The sequence below is a fragment of the Perca fluviatilis genome, chromosome 8 (genome assembly GCF_010015445.1).
Source record: "Perca fluviatilis chromosome 8, GENO_Pfluv_1.0, whole genome shotgun sequence".
Classification (NCBI taxonomy): Eukaryota; Metazoa; Chordata; class Actinopteri; order Perciformes; family Percidae; genus Perca; species Perca fluviatilis.
Window position 1 is genome coordinate 11,113,521 of NC_053119.1, and position 20,957 is coordinate 11,134,477.

At 38.4% G+C, this 20,957-nt stretch overlaps 1 protein-coding gene across 1 annotated transcript; it reads left to right on the forward strand.

Annotated features, from left to right (window-relative positions):
* The first annotated feature begins 1,515 nt into the window (after positions 1-1,515).
* On the forward strand, positions 1,516-20,682 carry crabp1a (cellular retinoic acid binding protein 1a). Its single transcript, XM_039809897.1, has 4 exons — positions 1,516-1,872; positions 5,746-5,924; positions 16,824-16,937; positions 20,291-20,682. Exons 1-4 carry the CDS (start codon positions 1,803-1,805, stop codon positions 20,339-20,341), a joined length of 414 nt encoding a protein of 137 aa, XP_039665831.1. The 5' UTR covers positions 1,516-1,802; the 3' UTR covers positions 20,342-20,682.
* The last annotated feature ends 275 nt before the right edge of the window (positions 20,683-20,957 follow it).

Here is a 20,957-nt window from a genome sequence, read left to right on the forward strand (position 1 = left end):
ATATGCATGCATACTCTGGATCTATAAGTTTACATCTAGTTGTCACTGATAATGTAGTGTCTGGATAATGTCATACCGTCTCGACAAAATGTAATACATTAAAATGAACCATTTGTACATCAGCAATAGTTTCTTCTTTTTTTAGTTACTGTATGTTGACAGGGACAGATCTCATTGACCATCAAAACAAATAAAATGTAAATGAGTTAACAAAAAAAGGCTCATTTGTCCTGGCCAAAATGTTAACAAGGTAGCCTAATTTAAGTACATGCCCTAGTATGAAGTGTACTTTACAGTAATAAAATGTAATAGAAGTTAATACAAGCTAAAATGCTTTCAGCAACCTGTACATAATACAACATAAGAGTTGTAACACTCACAATGCAACAATAATAACATTATTGACCAATAATGTCACAACTCAAGTTATTGTTATTACAGTATTACAAGGTAAGATACTACACGGCTGACTACACTACGCAAAAGCAATTCTAAAGCTCAGCAGAGTGAAAACTGATTTCACTTTACGTAATAATACAAACTGATACATAATTAATACAATAAAATGCATACATAATAAATACATGCATCTTTAAAGCCTGAGGGGGGGAATCAACAAGAAAACATCCAGATGATTCATTATCGGTTCAAACAACCATCTCTTTGGTTCATGTTGCAGGATTGGTTTGAGGCTAATGTAATAGAAATGTTTTACTGTAATATTTTGCTCTTGCTTAATCAACAATGTAGACCAAATTACAGTAAAAGTCAGACAACCCACGGAGAAGCTACAGATCTAACAGAAACACTTTGAACTAAGTTGGATCCCACTTTACACAATTATACATAATTAATATAATATAGTACAATGCAATGTGTGTGTAATACATACTTCCCTGTTAATGTCTAAGAGGAAATAACAAGTAAACATCTAGATGATTCATTATTGGTGCAATAAAGCAACTCTTTGATCAATGTTTGTGATTCAGGGTTAGTTTTGGGTTTAATTTACTACAGTAGAATAGAGATAATACAAACACACAGAAGTAGTACTTTAACAGTTTAAGTATAATATATGGGAATTCACTGTAGGAAGAGTTTAATTAGCTTGATGGATATATTTAGGTTTTATCTTAAATAAAAGTGATCAGAGTTTACCAAACTTTATTCCCTGAACTACTAATTTTGAACAAAGCAAGATCATGGTTTAATTTTGAAAAATAAAGCCTGTATCCTGAGCTTATTCTTCTTCTCCTGAAAAAAAGGGCTTTTTTAAAGCAAAAATATGACAACAATAATGCAAGCCAACCTCCACGTTTAAAAAACCCCCTTAATAATCAAGTTGTTTACAAGTTGTTGACAAAGTAAAGCACTATAAATGCTCTTTTAAATAATGAATTCAGTCGTTTTGATCCCCAGAGCAAGCAGACACGTCAGTCTCGCTCTACTTTATTAATGGGACAGAGCTTTCAGGGGGAGGGACCTCCTCTGACTCCCATTAAAGAACAGTAGCTATAAAGGAGCTAAAGACAAGACTGCAGCCAGCACACTGAGACACACAGACTAAGCAAGAGTGTGCGAAGAAAACCAAATATATATATATATATATAAAAAAAACAAAAAAAAACTTGGGTGTATCAGTGTGAGCGAGAGGCTGAGCCCAGAGCAGAGGAGACAGGAAAACAGGGAAGGAGGAGGAGGGTGAGAAAAAGTCAAAGAGAGAAAGAAGGAAGAGGAAAGAGAGAGGCATCAGAGCGTGGAACAGGTTCTTTCGGCAGCCCTCGGACTCAGCCTCAGCAGACATGCCTAACTTTGCCGGCACCTGGAAGATGAAGAGGAGTGAGAATTTTGATGAACTTCTCAAAGCCTTGGGTAAGCCTCCCGTCTCCTTGTCTTTCCCTCTTAACCCCCACCTCCCCATCCATGCATGAAGCTGACTATCCATCATGTCCATATTGAAAAAGGCTTTTCTTGTTCTTGGAGAATGGCATGCCACACTTCCAACAACATGGTATTGTTCGGAGAAGCTCCCTGGGAAAAGAACGCAGAGATCTACAGGGAGATGCTGTTGAAGGAAAAGCCCCTTTACAGGAGATATGAAACACTGGATGCTGAAATCCAGCCTAAACAGACGTGGTATTGTTACATGAAGAGAGGAGGGGGGCACACAACATCATTCATGTTAAGCATTTAAGTAGGGCATGCATTAGAAATGCCAGGGGAGCTCTCTCGAGCCCAGTGCTATTCTCTTGTGTCCTATCTTTTTTCATTCTTTTTCACCCTCCTTAGTCTTAACTGGTGGTTGTGATGGTTTAGATTTGAACCAGTTTAACTGGGTCATTCAATTGTGTTGCAGCGTTCCGTCACGCCGGGACTGCTCAAACAGACAGGACACATCAAAAGGCTGTGTGTCTTTAGAATAATGTAGAAATATTCAGGGATAAGCTGCTTCAACAACTCTACAGGAACTGTTGACACCAAATGGATTGATATTAGAACTTTTTTTTTTAGACATGTTTCTGTTTAGTTTTTTTAGCACAATCTGTCAGAGTTAAGTTAAAAACAGTACCTTGCACCTTGTAAAGCTGAAACAATTGACATTTTAGTTGTGTGTGCATCGCTGCAGCACTTAACACCACACATGGAAGATGTCTTGTGTTTCAGTGCTATCTGCTTTGTGCTTTGGGGGTGCAGTCACTCTTTAAACACCCCTACCTGCTATAATACACTGTAACGTTTAAGCTGGTGATATTCTACAGTATTTCTTGTTGACAAAAAATCCAATGAAGAAAACAAAACCAACCATACATTTCTCTATTTACTAAAAAAAAAAAATACTGCCTTTGTAGCCATAGCCTGTCTTAGATTCCTCTGTGCCATGAATCTTAATTTTTGTCCCAAAACTATTAAAAACACATAAAGGAGCCACTGTTGCACTGGGTGACATGTTTTATCTTAATGATGAACCTGGGCACTGTAGTTTATTTTGAATTAATCCCAAATACACCGTCCTCCTGTTGTGAATACCAAATGTAGAATTATCCACAGCTGAAAATGTCCCCAGGAAATGCACCATTTACTCCTGTTTGAGTTTCAATGTCTAAAAACTGTGCCCAGTTGTCTTAGGAAGTTACGTAATCATTAAAAAAAAAAAATGAAAGTATATTTCATTTGTGACCTGTAACAAAAGATTTACATCGTCAGTAGGTATGAATGGGCTTGGGGCTGAGTACTACATACAAAGTAGGGAAGTCTGAAAGTATTTAGAGACAGGCTAACATGTCTTTTCATGGGATTTGTTGACAATATAAAAACTATAGATTAATGTCAGTTAATCCACAGTTCTCTTTAAGACCATACAATCATTGAGGAATTTAGGAATCCTAAAACACATTACACAGTCAAAATAAGTCAACTGAAAATATAGTTCAGGTTTGATTAATTTTGATTCACAAAAGAATACTAACAAAAAAACAACAACTCTTCAACAACACTTCTCATGTTTTGTTTTGACGCAAGGTTGATAAGGCAACCACCCTCCAGTTGGAATTTTAAGTTGAGTGAGAAATCAGTCACTCTCCGAGTTTAGCACCTCATCCACGTATGAGCACATTAAACCACATCTGCTGGAGCAGATCACTCGTTCACTCTTACATAAGGGCTCGGTCAATGGGGAGCTGCAGTGGGCAGCTTCTGTGGATTCCAATGCTGCAGGGCCGCCACTTTCTATCAACATCTTCATAATTATGTGTTGACTCTGATGTTTCCCTACAGAAGGAGGGGTTTATTATATCCAGGGTGCAGATAACAGAGTGAACACGCTGAGTGAACAGAGCTGTATGAGTTGATCAGACTCACAGTTTGCTAATTGAGAACAGGCATGTGTCTGCATTTGATCAAAGGATGTAAAACTACTGCACGCTTAATGTACAATTTACTAGTGAGCCAAAATGTGGATTTTTTTTTTAAAGACGTTCCTAACCTAATGGGGGACTGTAGTCAATAAATGCAAAAACAATACAAACTGCAGACGTTTAAATTTAACTATTGGTATCAGCAGAAACCTTAGACACTCGGTTAGCAGTGTTTGAGGAAATTATCTTGACCTCTTTCTGTAAGAGCATACACTAAAACAAAAATGTCTAATATTTGAAATGTAAGACAAATTCCATGTCAGTTTTTTAGAAACGAGAAACTTGGCTCACTGATGCTCATACATACATATTTCATGCTATAAAAACATGCTGTGGTCCCTCAGATCATGGGTGGGGTCGAGTGTAAGCTGTCAAATTAACATGTTTTGATGCATGGGTGGTGACCAAGAACCAAGAAACACCACAGTGGTTTTATGTGAGGAGGATCTCTCAGAACTAATTAAGGAGGATTCTTTTTTTTAATCCATTAAACTTTGCCGAATTAAATACTTGATCTTGTCTGCAAAGACATTGGCTTTCAATAGGCTGTATTCAGTTATTTCCGTTGATAGGAGAGGCCAGTAAAATAAAAGATCCAGGACTTTGGCAGGACATAAAGCCAGATGGCCTTGCATAGTGAAAGCGGGCATGCCAAAGTGTTGCCAAAACCCCAGGCAGTACCACATCCAGGATCACCACTCTTACAGCCACCAGACAAAAAGAAACAAGCGTTCGTTTTTTTTCTTCTGGACTTGGCTGAATAATCCATCACACAGATATAAGGGCAAACATTTCACAGATTTCTCTCCGTTTTTAGACATAGTTGAGGTTTCTGTCAGAGCCACAGAGCATTTATTGTTGTTTTTTTTTTACTATGAAAAATCTACATTTCTGTCATTATTTCTTAAATTTAAGCTTACACGGAAAATACAAGGAGACCAGCATTCAGCACTTGCCTCTTTATTTAAGGTCTAGAGTCTGATTCAAGTTGGCATGAGGGCCTGGAGAGGTCTAAATCTGGGTGGGGTCGAGACTAAGGCACAATAGAAAGGAACTGGAAGATGATTCGGTAAAAATGTTACCACCAACAGATATAAAAGAGGCATAATTTTTCTCTTCTTCTTTTTGTGCTGATTTGTGTCTCACTTTCTTTATCAGACACACATGCACATTTGATTTTCTTGTGGCAAAAACAAAAGAATCATATTCCCATGACCTAAAGGCAGCCGCTTTCTCTTTTTCTCATTTTCTCTTGCATGTCTCAGCTTTTCTGTACCTAGCAGAGATCAACCTTTAACCTACTTACTTTCTTTTCTCCACATCTGTCTCTAATGATTTAAGTTTATATGATTTTATGGTGTATTAAGCTAATCTATAACTCTTGTTGACCTCTGTCTGTAACCAGTAAGAAGCTCCTTTAATAGTTGCCTCTAATGAATACAAAAATCATATATATATATACAATATACTGTATTAGCTAATTAATTAGAACAGTCATGATGAGGCATTTCTGATAATGTGGTTTAAATATCATAATGCATAATACTGTAATTAGGTATAATAACAATAATGTGTGCTTGGCTTATTTTCCACTACTAACTAGGTTTAAACAATTAGCAAAGCACCAGAAAAGGCAGCATGTTGTAATTATTGAGTCATGACTAACATCCCTAAAACATCCCTAAGGATATTCTTTAGTCATTTTGTTCTATGAGGCAGTGAAAAATCCCACTAATGTCCCCTTTAATAACTAAATGACTCTTGTTAAAACGGTGACACAGACCTCTGATTTCTCCCTCTTGTTGTTCTGGTCTGGGTTGTTCCTGGTCAGGCGTGAACACCATGCTGAGGAAGGTGGCTGTGGCGGCGGCCTCCAACCCCCACGTGGAGATCCGTCAGGACGGTGAGAAGTTCTACATCAAAACATCCACCAGTGTGCGCACCACTGAGATCAACTTCCACATCGGTGAGGAATTTGATGAGGAGACAGTGGATGGACGAAAGTGCAAGGTAGACATCTGATATTTAAAATATGTCATACTCATAGTGAATTGGTTAGATGTTCTAGTGTAGCATGGGAGTAACACTCACAGCTTCAATTGCCGCACCTTTGTGTTTTAGTCCTTTAACACAAACTTTTAAATTTTCTTATTTATTTTTCCTCCAGTTCTAACAGCCATCGGTTTCCATTTCTTCTGTACAATATGATTTTTGACAGTGCCGTTTTAGACAGGAATCATGGGGGTAAGGTATGCGATGCAACAAAAGTCTCCATCCAGAATATTGTGGTTACGCCCCACAGTTTGCAACTTTGAGTTTCAAGATGCTGCTATTTATTGTACAGAAATGAATGGAAGCCAATGGCTGCCTGGAATGCATCTACGTTTCTAAAACACAACAGTATTGCTTGCAAAATTGTCACATGTGATGTTAAGTATAAGGAATTAAATGGGCTAAAGCATGCAAAAGCACGAGGCCATTAAATGTGATTGAAATTTCTTTCTTTAACCCTTAACTAAGCAAACATTTCACCTCAGTAAATACTGCCCTTCCTGGTGTCCTCCTGTTTTCACTTTCTCAGGCTCATTTCATTTTCCTAACCCTCAACATCGTCTTTTAGTGTTTATTCAAATATGAAAAGTTCTCTCTGCCGCATATTGTGAAACATTTCTGTCAGTGTAAACTTGATGCCACAGTCATTAGTGTGTTAGCATATAGTTTTATTAATGGCATTGTGGGGACTTCCCTTATGATTGGGTTAAGTTTGGTTTAAGTGTTGGTGTGAGGTGTGTGGTGGTTATGGTTATGGTTAAAGTGAAGGTAAGTCTCCATGGAATGAATGTAAGTTAATGCAATGTATTTCTAAGTCACAAAAAACTAAATGGTTATATATATAGTTTTGTATATAGTTTTGTTGTAGGGACAAAAATGTATTTGCATATTCACCTCCTCGTCAAGAAAAAACTGGTTCCCACAAGTTCAACAGTTTTTGATTAAGATTGGGATAAAGGATGTAGTTGCTATAGTTAAAGTTAAAAGAGGCTTCCAGGGAAGTGATGTAGGTCAATGCTATGTCTTCACAGTGACAAAAACAAGCCAATGTGTGTGTGGACAAGTACAGAGAAGGTTTGAATCAGTCAATATCTCAGATTCCCTGCAGCACTGGTATTCATCATGGAATATAAACACAATAGTATATTCTTGGACATATATTGAGTAGTTTTCTTTCCCAAAAGCCACACATTTGTTTCACATCAACTTTTGGATGATGCCAAAATGATTAAATCCGTATTAACAAAGGGAATAGCACTTTAATGCTAACATCTACAGATATATAATTGAATGAATCCTCTAAATGTTTACATCCTTTGTTATTCTCTGTGTGTTTGTATATGTGTATTAAAGGTCTTCAAATATATCTGTATGCTATTGTTGAAGAGGGTTAAATGAAAAATTAATACCTCCTTGCAGTTTCATCCATTGGTATCACCCTCACGTCTGTGCAGCTGGATTAAATGCAGCTTGAGTTGGGATGGATGAGAGTTTCTCTCTGAACCTCTTTAGGCCCTGAGGGGGATTTCTCACATCCTGATAGACAGTCAGAGCTACTACAAAGGTTTGGAAAGAAGAAGAAGCATTTTTTTTTTTTTTTTTTCAGGAACATCAAGGTCTTCTAAATTCTTAGAACTCATGACAAATTCTGCAAAAATACTTGTAAAACTGTAAAACTGAAGTAGGAAAAAGTACTCACACTTTGACATAAAGGCTGTGCTCTGTTACATGTAATAAGAGTAAACTGGTTTCTTGTGAGACATGTGATATGATCTCAACACTGAGACGTGCACGTCATCTGTGTAGTAAATATGTAGGCTGTATAATTAGATCAAGTGAATGGTGCAGCTTGATTGTTCAGCCTGATAATGTGTAAACACATTACGATTGCATTCCCAAAGCTGACCTCCATCTGTGTATTTTAAATTTGTCAAAGCATAAAGGTCTTTTCTCTTATAATTGTCTGTTACTTCATAAAATTAATAGAATTAAACTCAATATGTTGGCCACCTCTTGATGTTACATACCGTATCTTGTAACATATTCTTATTGCACTCATTGCACCTACACAATGAAGGAAGTCAGCGCTCCAGAGTTTAAGCATTTAGAGACGAGATGTCATGGTGAAAACATGCTGCCACTGAGTCACTTTAGGTAATGACATATTCCGCATTAATGGTCCAGAGGCTGACATCTGTTTATCACACTCCTGCTTAGCAACCGGTGGCTGAGTTGGAGAGAAGAAGAGTACTGTTTTGTATCAGTGAGGACACACAGTGGGTAAACAACATTAACGTTAATGTAATCCAGTGTTATCCTCTCACACACACAAATTGACAAAATGTGATAGGAGCCGCAGAAATGTAGCAGTTCATTAACTGATGAATCAAAGTTTAGTGATGTATATTCACTGTATGGCATATTGAGAGAGTATTTGGCATGCAAACTTTGGATCAACAATCAAAACAGAAATACGTCAAAGGCAGTAGATCAATTTAACAAAAGAAGGTTTTTCAGGTGTGCTAGTTGTGATTACCAGGGTATTACAGTGTTATCAAAACTCATGAAACGCATGTTAAGTGATTTTAACATGTTTTTGAAATTGGATTTACTAAGAAAATGTAGTGATCAGTAACAACAGATTATATTATCACCGTAAGGGATGGATTAGGGTCATTTATGATCCAGAATTTTATCATTTATAATGTATCACATACTCAATCATAATTCTCCAAGAGGGAGAAAATCCTTAAGGTCTTTTTTAATAGCTGTAGATATTGTGGTGCCAATTTGTGGTGACGCAATTTGTGGTGATTGAGGAGGCTGTATGGAATTTAGGGGGGAACAGAACGATAGTTACGTTATTGTAACTCCAGATTCTATGAGTATAGGCACAGCCCTTAGAGGGCGAAGCCTATACGAAATAGGACTGATCTAACATGACTGACAAAAGGCAACTTTTTTGCTTGTCATACAGGTGCAATTTTGGAGAGAAAAAATGTATTTTTTTCTTTGTGGGAATCCTGGAGCTGGTTGGGATTCAGTGTCTTGCTAAAGGAGACATCTGCAGGACAGCTCAGTCTCTTCAATTAGCATGCCACCCTACCATCCATAGGTGCACATAACAATACCTCTGGGAAAAAGACGTTTGAAATGAGCGAGTGCCGTGTTGTAATATGCTCATCCATTGGTTATGTACAATCTTTCCTTTAAGAACAGGCCTGTTGCAGTGTAGCAGAGGAGAGTTGCATAACACATGTGGATTGGAGAGTTGTTGTTAACAGTCACAGTAAAACTTGTCAAGTTTCTTTAACCACTGGATGAATTTGGGGTTTTAAGGATGAGATTAGTCATTTTCTTGAAAACACCAAAAAGCATTATCCTTAGCCTTGTGCGTGTCCATACATTTTCATATCAGCATTCATGTTGATTTCTACAATTGCAGGGTTTTATTAAAACATCTTATTACACATTAAAAAAGAAACTGTGTAAAAATAAACAGAAATATTAACATCAACAGCAACTCTCTTAATGGGATTCTCAAATATCACGTGGTGCATATAAAATTTTGCATTTAATATTTTACTCATAGAAGAACAATCAACCTAAAGCTGGAGGACGGACTTACTTTACAGATGATTATGGTCTGATATTTGAAAGTCCCATCTGCAAATGTATTGAATATATACTGTAAATGTAATATACATTGACTTATGTCATTGAAAAGAAAACATGTAGTGAGTGTAATTTTGAGCATTACAGCTCCTAATATTAATCAAATCAAATCATCATCAAAAAAACATCATGGTGGTTAGAGATGGAAACCACAATGCCATTCTGGGTATGTGCAGTACAGAATTAATTAAGGCTGAATGTCTATATATATTAACATGCAAAATTGCTTCACTTAATGCTTGTTTAATTTGCAAAACAACATTCAACAGCTACAATCTGAAATACATATTTTTGTCTTTACCTTTTATTTTATTGTATCAACTACATGTTGCAGTCTGAGAGAGCAGACATGACCTATTTCTGATCCCAGGAGACAGTGTGGCTCCTTCTGTCTGTGCCCTGGGGCATGGTGGGTACTGGGCAGGGCTAGATGGCTCTGTGTGGCTTTTCACCACATTACACCTCAAGTCGAGTTGTCATCACACATTTGCCACATCCACTTGTTTGGGTTTGAGCATCAGCATTCTAGAAGGTGTTAGGACAGTGACATGTTTTTCATTGTTTTGTCTCTGCAGCACACTGGAGATAAATAAATAAAAATAACTGTGAGGTTAAAGTGGCTTTAAGCTATCGTCCAAGTGTGAAGTTGTTTGTATCCATATTGGGTAGATATTTTTATTCACCTCTAATTTTAGGACAGTATGTAGTTTTTTCATCTGTATACTCCCAAATAATACACAACTTTGTTCTTCCAGAATTTCCAAAATTGCTGAAATTATTTCAGCAAGTGGCTCTTGAGCCACGAGTTTTAGTGTGCAGCAAACCCCTTGCTCATTTTAGATTCCAACTGATCATGTTTTTCACTGCTGAAGATCAGACTTAAGGCAAAAAGTACCCGAAAAAATAAAATAAAAGTGAAGACAGTTGCAGTACAAGAGTGGCAGAGCATTACTGAAGAAGACTCCAAGTTGCAAAATCTTCAATGACTAGTTAGACTTCAGCAAGACATGGAGGATATACAAACAAATATTAAATATGATGAATTTAAAGCAGAACAGGATGAAAACACAACATTGACATCATCACCGTATAAAGACCTTATGGCAAATGGGTTATCAAACAGTTGCCTTAACACATCCGGAAGACACAGAGCAACATGAGCATTCATTTGATGTTGTGTTGTCACTTGATTAATGTAAGCTCAGTATTGGGGAATTATTGGGTCTCTGTAAATTATAGAGTGTGGTCTAGACCTACTCTATCTGTAAAGTGTCCTGAGATTATTTCTGTCTATGATTTGACACTATAAATACAATTGAATTTAATTAAATATCCACTCTGCCATTAGCTGCTACCAACTCATGTGAAAATATCTGTTTCTTTAGCTGCTAAATGCTCCACTATGTTCACCAGCTACTGTACAGTGGGTTTTAAGAGCTTTTTCACTGAAAACAACTGCCAGACACAGTTAGTGGACTAGCTGGTGAACATGGTGCAGCATTTAGCAGCTAAAGAGACAGATATTTCCCTTGTTAAAGACCAAACATAGAGCTAAAAGAGAGTGAATATTGGACTTGCATTCATCAGGTGGCCACAAACATGACCAAAGAAATAACAATGCTACTCTGAATGTCTAAATAAGCAATTGCTTGCTAACACGTTCACCATATCATAACTTAAAAGGTGATGATACATCAGTATTGTGTTCAAAACTTGTGTTGTGGGACAGAAAACCAATAGAGCTGAGTTTGATATTTTCTGTGGGTTTTGTCAGTATGACAGTCAGTATTTCACACATATAATCTTGTGAGGAATCTTTTGTATAAAAATATTGATTAGTGCAGCTTTAAGTTTATATTAACTTGTCCAATTACATTATGTCACCTGAAATTAGGTTGAACTAGCTACATTCGATCCACTGTTAATCTGATGTAGATGTAAACACCCTCATATTAAAGCTGAGAGCCAGAACTTTACCATAATAGTCCTACAATCTTAATACTTTCTGATTGTACAATATATTTTGTCAATTTTTTTTACCAAGAAGAAATCAAGGAGGTGGCTCCCAGCAACAAGCACATTGTGCTCTTGTGTGGCAATCATACGCAAGAGTGAAGCTAAACCTGCAGGAGGCGGCGCCCACCGACATTGGCACATGTGCCAGAGGGGCGAGGTGGGCAGTGTGGGATGTTGGCGGACTCTCAGGTGGAGTTGTTGGCAGGAGAGCCCTAAGTGGGTTTTGGCTGAGGTCGGCTGCCCCTGTGGTTAAAAGGATTACACACTGATCTGTGCCTGGCGGAGAGCATAGGGCTGATTAACACCGGCACAAGGTTAAAAAGCTCCAGTTAATCTGTGAGTGCGGTGGGATCAGACGGCCTTTCAGGAGGAGACAGTGATAAGAGACTTCCTGCCAGTCTCAGAGACAACAGAGAAACTGACACCAGACGGGCGGAGTGCAGAGTGGAAGTCGTTATGATCCGATTATGTATCTGCTTTGATGGATGGAGGCATTGTTGCTGCCTTGTGCAGTTGAAGTTCAGTTTTGAGAAATAAGACGGCGTCTGTGATGGAGCAACAATTTCAGCTGAACTCATAAGCTTAATTTCCCAATGTACAATAAAACAAGTCACTTCTGGGCAAAAATACTAAGACAAATGGACTATTTCAACCCAGCGGGTTGCTATGGAGACATCTGCCATGGGGAGAGGCAAAGGGAGCAGATGTGGTATACGTAAGGTTTAGAAACAAAGCCTATCGATACAAATATTTGACTTGAGAAACAGATGTAGCATCCACTAAAGAGTATCACATACATACAAAGTACAAGGATAAGATGGCATATGTATTTCCAAATAATGGATTATTTACCACTGGCAGGTGATCATATAATGTGATGGGGCAGCCTTGGAGAGGTTTGGGGTTAATGAATAAAGATGGAAATGTATTAGCAGGACGGAGTGGCTGAAACTCGAGCATGATTTCTTTTCTTTTGACAGTTTGTCATTTAGCATGAAGGGGCAGGAACAGGCCTACGGCGAATGACAGGCAAATCAAAAATCTGTTGAAAGAGAAGAGAGAGGGAAGAAGGATTCCTTTGGATTAATTCTGATATGCACTGAGGGCAAACAACTGAGTTTTGGATTCGCAGCCCCATTTGTAGAATCTATGTCTCATTACACTTAAAGCTGAAACATTCTTTGTCATTCTGTCTGCTCCTCAGGTTGATTTGTAATTACTTTTTTTCTGTAAAACAAGACGAACGTCCTTTCTCTTTAAGGGAGAAATGAAAAAAATATACGAAGACACATAAAAGAAGTGGAATGACTAATTAGGACTATATTATGGAAACCCATCATTCCAGAAGTTGGGACTTTTTAAATGGAGTTCTGTACCGTCAGATTGTCTTTGTTGCACCCAGTTATAATTGGTTATTTTTGAAAGTGCAGCTTAAGGCACTTCTGCATGTCTTCACAATTAAGATGTGGTATTTGTCACTTGGTAAAATGTGAGTTGATTTGATAAAGAGCAACTCATTTGTTGTCCTAAGTGTAAGGCATAAGCTGCTGAGAGACGGAAAAGTGATGAGCAAACACTGACGTGAGAGAGATAATGTGATCAAACTGTGGGAAGAGATAAATCCAAGAGGGAGTGAGCGTATTATTTGGGGCTCTGAAAGAAATGTAAAAATCCAGCATAAAAACTTTAAACCAAGCAGGAAATTAGATGTTTGTGTCTGATAAGCATTGTAAAGTCTGTGAGCGACTGAAAAAAAAGCCAACGGCAGTAGATGTTCTGATAAGTAAAAAGCTACAGAAAAAAACAGGACATGGTAAAAACAAATACAGATTGAATTTGTCTTGGTCTCAAATTTGTGTGCACAGGCTCTGGTGTGTTATTTAGAAGAGAAAGACCATGTGTGAGAATTTGTCTGCGACTTAATGTGCAACAGAGAGAATGAGAGAAAATCCATCCGACTCAGAGACTGAGACTGATGCTAGCGTTAAAATGGAGCCGTAGCTAATCGACTCTCTGGGTTCTGGCTTTATTAGGAAAAAAGAATCAGAGGGAGAACGGCAGAAAAGCCCTGCTGTTGTTCAGCTTGGCAAAGCCTGTGGACAGCAGCCCGCAGGGATCCATGATGGCTTTCCCTACCTTTGATATGGTGATTAACATTTGCCTCTGAGAAACTGAGGCTGTTGCTCCATCCAACACTGGGCAGTGGTGCTTTATAAAATATAATTTTTTTTTTTTTTTACAAATGGTTAAACACATTGTCTATGAGCAACACTACAAATAGACTATGCAAGAAAATGCTGGAAATACATTATGGGTTATTCATTATAGGTCTATCCCGATTTTAATTTTGTTGGATATATTAATGTTGTGCTTGAGTTGAAGCATCAGCAGTTTTGATCAGTTCAGGCTTTTGGAGCGGGATCACTAGCTTAAGATGCTATGTTGAAAAGGAAAATGCAGCTGGTTTTTTTGGAGAGGAAAACAAATTTCAGCAGTGTGGGAAAACATAATCAGAGTCAGATAGGAATGCGAAGCCAACACATAAGAGAAAATGTGAATAGCAAGCTAATCTTTGGAATAAAGACTTTATTGGGAAATTTTACTCTAAAAAAGCAGTTAAAGTAATAGTTTGACGTTTTAGGAAATACACATATTCAGTTTCTTGCCGAGTTTTAGCTGAGAAGATTGATAAACTCTCATATCTGTCTACTAAATATGAAGCTACAGCCAGGAGAGTTAGCATAGCTTAGCATAAAGATTGTAAAAAGGGGGAAACAGCTAGCCTAGCTCTTCACGTACAACTTTTGAGTTCACTGATTGATTATGTTTTACACTTCAGTTGTGTACTGATAAAACAAACAACGTGAGAAACAGTGAGCTTGAGAGGTGCTGGAGGGTGGATTTTGTTATTATTGGACAGAGCCATGCTAGCTGTTTCCCTGTTTCCAGTGTATGTGCTAAGCTAAGTTAACCATCTTCTTGCTGCAGCTTTATATTTAATAGACAGACATGAGAGTGGTATCAATCTTTCCATCTAACTTTTGGCAAGAAGATAATTATATTTCCCAAAATGTGTAATATATTCCTTTAAATATGAAGCTACAGCCAGAAAAGCTCGTTTAGCTTACCATAAAGATTGAAAACGGGGGGAAACAGCTAGCATAGTTTTGTCTAAGCGTAACAATCTGCCTACCAGCAACTCTAAAGCTCACTTATAAATTTGTTTTAACACTTTGTATTATGTATGACTTAAACAAACAAGATATAGCCTAACATTAACAGTGAGCTTTAGAAGTGGAGGCAGGCAGAGTTAGGCAAGCTGTTTCACCCTGTTTCAAGACTTTATACTAAGCTAAACTGTCTCCTGGATTCAGCTTCATATTTATTTGGAATGAGAGTGATATTAATGTCCTCATCTTACCCTCAGCAAAAAAAGTAAATAAACATATTTTCCAAACTGTCAAACTGTTCCTCTAACATAACAACTTTTGTGTCAGTATAGTTAAAGTAATGAAATATGAGTGCAAATAATGGACCCTAAGCTGACCAAAATGATAAATCCTTGCCATTAACACAAATTAGCACCACAGGGTCAACTTGGTCCTGCTCTTTTATGAATTTTTAGCTTTCTGATAGGTAATTTGAGTCAGTTACTTCAGGAGCAATTAGTCCTGAAGTCAAAGTCTGACTAATCCTGTTGAAGTCATTTGAAATATTCCTGATGTGAATTAGCAGATGGAGACCAGGACTGTCGACCGACCAAAGGGCTAAGAGGATTTTATGTTGTTTTTTTAACTCACTACTGATTTGTAATGTTATATTACTTCATTCATTGAGGGCTTGCAATGGATGAATTAGCATGGGACAAAGTTGTTTTAAAGTAGGACATTGCATACATACATGATTGTTAAAAATCTCAAAACAAAACCATAAGCATTAATCTGCTGCTATTACGGCCTCCACTTGTTTGGATGGGTTTCCTTTATGGACCTGGCTTTGTCTAAAATATCATTGTATGCTATAGCATTAAGTGGCAAAGCTTAAACCATGAAAACCAGACCAACAGTGATATAAACATGGACCCTTAATACATCTGATTGGATGAATGCATAACAACGCCTGTTTAGTATGGTTGAGGATACGGGAACCCTAACAGATGAACCTTTGTAATGTATAGAAGCAATTTGTTTCAATAGCGAAAAACGACAAAAAAATTATAAATATAAATATTATCAATCAACAAGGCTAATTAAGAAGTGACAGATGTTCAGAGGTCCTTAAATATTTTTCAGCTCTGCTAACGCTTCGCCTCCGCAAAGCCAATGGGAGCTGCAGAGTCAGGTGATAATTCTCAGTAGGTTCATCACTACAAGCAACCCTTTTCAAATTGACATTGTTCACATTCACATTGTTTTTTTTAACATAATTTGATTGCAGTGGCCCTGAAGTGCAAATCACAACACCAAAAGAAAAATGCAACAGCAAATCATAAAACACAACGGCAAATAGGAAAACATTTCAACAAATCATATAACACAATGGCAAATAGGAAAACAAAACAGCAAATAGGAAAATAAAACGGCAAATCATAAAACACTTCAACAAATCATAAAACACAACGGCATTAACTTCTACCGGAAAAGGTAGGGCCTATCTAGCAGAGGACGGACCCTCCTGATTGGACAGATGGACTGTCTGTCTTTTTACAGGAAGGAGAGGTGAAAAACACAGAAAAGTGCCTATTTTTAACAGACGGTCTGTTAAAAGACAGACAGTCCGTCTGTCCAATCAGGAGGGGTGGGCCCCCTATGCTAGATAGATCCTATTTGCCATTGTGTTTTATGATTTGCTGTTGCGTTTTTCTATTTGCTGTTGTGATTTGCACTTCAGGGCCACCATATTTGATACTTTATCATTATAAAAATGCCGATTGTAGCCACTTTAACTTCTCTCCGTGATGCAGTGGTGTAGAAGTGTACTCCTGGATGATGTGACAGTACGCTATGACATCCCTGTTGGGTGCACTGGAGCATATTTCTGACCCCACCAATGAGCAATGCTGGCATAAAGTGACCCTTTAAAGGTTACGCCTTGCTAATGTGTTTCACCCCCACTGTCTGAAACCATCGTACTGACCTTCCCACCTTGTTATCCCTCCCCCTGCAGAGCCTCGCCACCTGGGAGACGGAGAATAAGATGTACTGTAAGCAGACTCTGGTGGAAGGGGACGGCCCCAAAACCTACTGGACCCGAGAGCTGAACGGCGATGAGCTCATACTGGTGAGCGCAGGGCAATGAGTCATCATCTCACTGAAAGCCTCTTAATAAATTACTGATTAGGAAAGAGGAAAAACTCTTTCTTTACAAAAGCTCTGAAGTTCAGGTGATTAATGAACTCTCATTTCAGGCTAAGGAAGAGAAGACAAAAAATAAAGTGTTCACCCCAAAACGTTACTCTAAGTACAGAGAAGTTACGAGCTGATGTGTAGCTAATCGGTATGGTTTGTCTGTTACGTGGCTTGTTCTCATGGACACTCAGAAGACATCAGGTGCATTACGATGGGTTTTTCGCAGCTAGTGTACTCTGTTTGTTTGAGAAACGGTTAATGAAACGAGGCAGGGAGTAGATGAAGTCACCCGGGAGATTCATCCGTAGAGGAAATGAGAGAGGCCGTTTCCCAAGGAGCCGAGCTTTCATCCACCCCACGGAGAGATGTTGAAAGGAGAACAAGAGGAGCTGCTACGCTGACATTGCAGTAATACCCCCTGTATTTAGCTAGATTAATATGGGCAGAAGTCAATGGGTCTAAAGCCCCTCGAACGATGTGCAGGGGAGCCGTCCAAAACCAATGGACGGGACGAACAGTTCTCAGGGACTCAATAGATTTCCTCTCTCAACGTTCAACGCTCCCACGCTTTGCTTTGCTTTTCCTCGAGTACTTGTGAGATGAATGTCCAAAAGGCAAAAGCCTGAAAAAGTAATCACAGGATGTTTGCGTATAGCTTTATATTAGAAGCAAATACTGGGGAGAAGCATATCTATAATGCTTAAATTGCAATCAATATTCCAGTAGAAGCTCATCATAGTTCAGAGGAAAGCAGAAGATATTGAATCGTTTCTAATGTTTGGGTGATAAAAGCAGAATGTGTTACAGCGCCTAACCACTCTGACACTTTGGCCCGGATGCCCTGGAGGAGCTGAAGCATTCGTGTACTAATGGAGATTGAGCTGGCCGAGCTGCGACAGCATCTGTGTTGCTCTGCTCTTCTCACCTCAGTCCTCCCTGCTGTCACACCATCATACAACCTGCAGATAAACCACGTTTACAGTGCAGCTTGTAGAGTCCCAATTTTGACTTTTTCTATTCAGTATTAACAGCAAAAAGCCACGCTGAGCCAAATTCTTACATCATGTAGTCAAGTTGCGGGTAAATGATACGAAATTGATTCTCAGTGCATGCAGCTTGCATATGTTGCCATGGCAACACTGACAAGTAAATCTCGTCAACATTCACCTGAGCCAGCTGGCCTAGTTTTGGTGCCACAGCAGCCTGATAGAGTTGGTGGAAGCGTGAAGGATAATAAGAAAGAACTGTGTAAAGAAAGTGAAATGACCATTCTCTTTCCTTCACCTAAACATAACCATATATGTGTGCTGTAATTGCTATAACTACATTAGTTTTTTTGGCAAAAAAACACTGAAATATCTTGCCAGTGAACATTTCACACGTTCAGTATCAACATTTTTGTAACTTGTCAGATATGTAATTAACATTTCCTCTTTATGTTAATAGAAAAGGTAATCCAGCCGCCATTACGCTTCCCTCAAAACGTCTTTGCTGTTGCAAATAAGTTGAACATAAACGTAGTCAGCAAGGAGGACACAAATGTTATGTTCGAAATAACCAAATCAACCAAATATCTTGACATCAGTAAGGAAAGGACATCACAGCATAGCTAAAAATACCTGCTCATAAACTTCCATTCCAATTAGAGTAAAAAACGTAAGGAAATGCAAAAGATCTTTTCAAATGCATCAGTATTTGACGCTGATTAAACAAATACTGGAAGATTTTAAACCTCTCTATTGAAAAAGAGAGATGAGTCATCTTTGCACCTAGACAACCTATTTCATTTGGGACAAGCAACTGGAAAGACCAAAACAAACACTGTCTGAATCTGAATCATATCTATTTCTTTCCAAAAAAAAGCCTCCAGACACAGAGACAAACCCAACAATGGTAGAGCTTTAGCTCAAGACTCAAAGGAGGACAAGCGATCATAAAGGAATGGTCTGATTGTTTGTGGCAGTTCACACTGTAAGTGGGGCACATTTCCATATGATTTGCATGATCCATTTAATTGGTTTAGTCTGAAAACACTTTAAGGGAAAAGTCGGGTGGATTTTCTCCGGCTACATAATCCTGAAATAAAACGAAAAAATGACGGCACATCAGAGGATTGGACTCAATCACTTCACGTCTGTGCATTCAAGGGAACCATTCTTGAGTTATTTAGCAGTTTCTTTTGGTTTCATCATCAACAGTTTGCAGTATGACCTAGATTGATGCCATAATTGCGACTGTGATGTTGTTCCACACAGTCACAAGCATCATTGGTTAATAATATTTCCTTGACATTTTGAGCAAACAATATGGTAATCTGTCATAACCTAACAATCTAGCATTCTTTCATTTCAAAATTGAATGCAAAGACTACTTTTAAAAGTTGTTTTAAGGGGAAACAAAAAAGAGCAGAGACTCCTTGGGTCCAGTTCGTACGACGTGTCGTTCAGGCCACGATCTAAACAGCCACACACACACCCCTCCTGAATCTCTCTTCAAAGTTCTGTCATTTTTTTGTCATTGTAGTGATAATTCTGTGCATGATAATTAGTACAAATTGGGATAAGGGCGCACACTTGGACAGTGACAGAGGTAGCTATGTAAGACCTTGAGAGAAAAGTTCAAATCCTGCCTTTTCACACCAATCATTGCGTGAGGTGGGCGTGGTGGTCGAATCATTGGCGTTGGATGTAGCCCCACCGATATATGTAGGCACACGGAGACAAATTCCTATCAACTACACTGTCAAATCAGCAATCATCGCAGCCTCTTGCATTGTGTTAAAAATGAAACACAACCCAGAAAGTCCAGTTTGAGTAAAAGATCTGTGAATTTGAGGGCTTTTCAGATGCCAAAACGCTGCACAGAGGTTTATAATATTCAGACACAGGATTTTACAACTCTGGAAAGTTATCACAGGGACAATAGTTTCATGTTTTGTTGCAACGATCGTGCAGAAATACGGATTTTACATTACAAAGTAATACGCCATGTGAGCTTGCATGTATTTGATTGGTAAATTGAACCTGGTTAAACTTCTTTAGCCCATTCGTTGGCGTCCCTGCTGCATCGATAGCCTGGTCTCATTCAAATGCATGAGAGCTTTTTTTTTTCATGCAGGGCTACTTGCATCTAACAAGTACTTGAAGCATATTAAGGCCTCAGAGGCTGACTGTCACAGGTGCAAACAGGTTTAAAATGTGGAGCTAATTCAACATTTCTTTTGCCAGCTGACCGTAAGGGCTACTCAGTGTCTAATATGTAGAATTATCTTTTTGTTTCCTCCAGACTTTTGCGGCAGACGACGTAGTGTGCACACGGATTTACGTCCGGGAATGAAGCTCTGCAACCTTCATCAGGACAAGACAGAAACCCAGTTGGACCACAATAGCTCATTTAAACCCAACAACACTCTGTCATGCTAACATGCTAACGTATTTGCAAAGTATCCAGTGTAATCTTTCAGCATCAGTCTGCATAGTATCCACAAACAATAGCGATGTCTCTGTAATCTGGTTATTTGTAGTGAGTATTGTGTCTGCAGTACAGTAGCTGGATATCTCAGTGTCCATATCTGCAACCCTGGTGTCATCTGTGTACGTAGGATTTAGTCATCAGTTGCATTGATTAGGTATTCATGTTCAATGACAGTAAACAATAAAAAAATGGAACAAACCGTAGCAGAGCCTCTTTCTTAAATCATTGAAGCCAAACAAGCTTGATGAACACATTTGTTTTGTCATAAAACGTGCAGAGACATATTTTTTTGTATATTGGAATCTGCATTACTTACATCAGCTTGCAGTCTTCTTAAATGCCTCCTTTTGTTGGCCATATTTCTTGACACGCTAATGCCACCAACTGTCAATGCTCCATGGCACAGCTAGTGGTCGAAAACTCTTTAAATGAACACCAAATAGGGAGGTTAAAATTTCATTATTTACTTTCGAAACAG

Bases quoted from the DNA above. Each gene is read 5' to 3' on its own strand.
- crabp1a (XM_039809897.1), top strand. From the start codon at position 1,803: ATGCCTAACTTTGCCGGCACCTGGAAGATGAAGAGGAGTGAGAATTTT. The intron at 5,925-16,823 runs GTAGACATCTGA...CTCCCCCTGCAG, and splicing joins TGGATGGACGAAAGTGCAAG to AGCCTCGCCACCTGGGAGAC. The intron at 16,938-20,290 runs GTGAGCGCAGGG...TGTTTCCTCCAG, and splicing joins ACGGCGATGAGCTCATACTG to ACTTTTGCGGCAGACGACGT.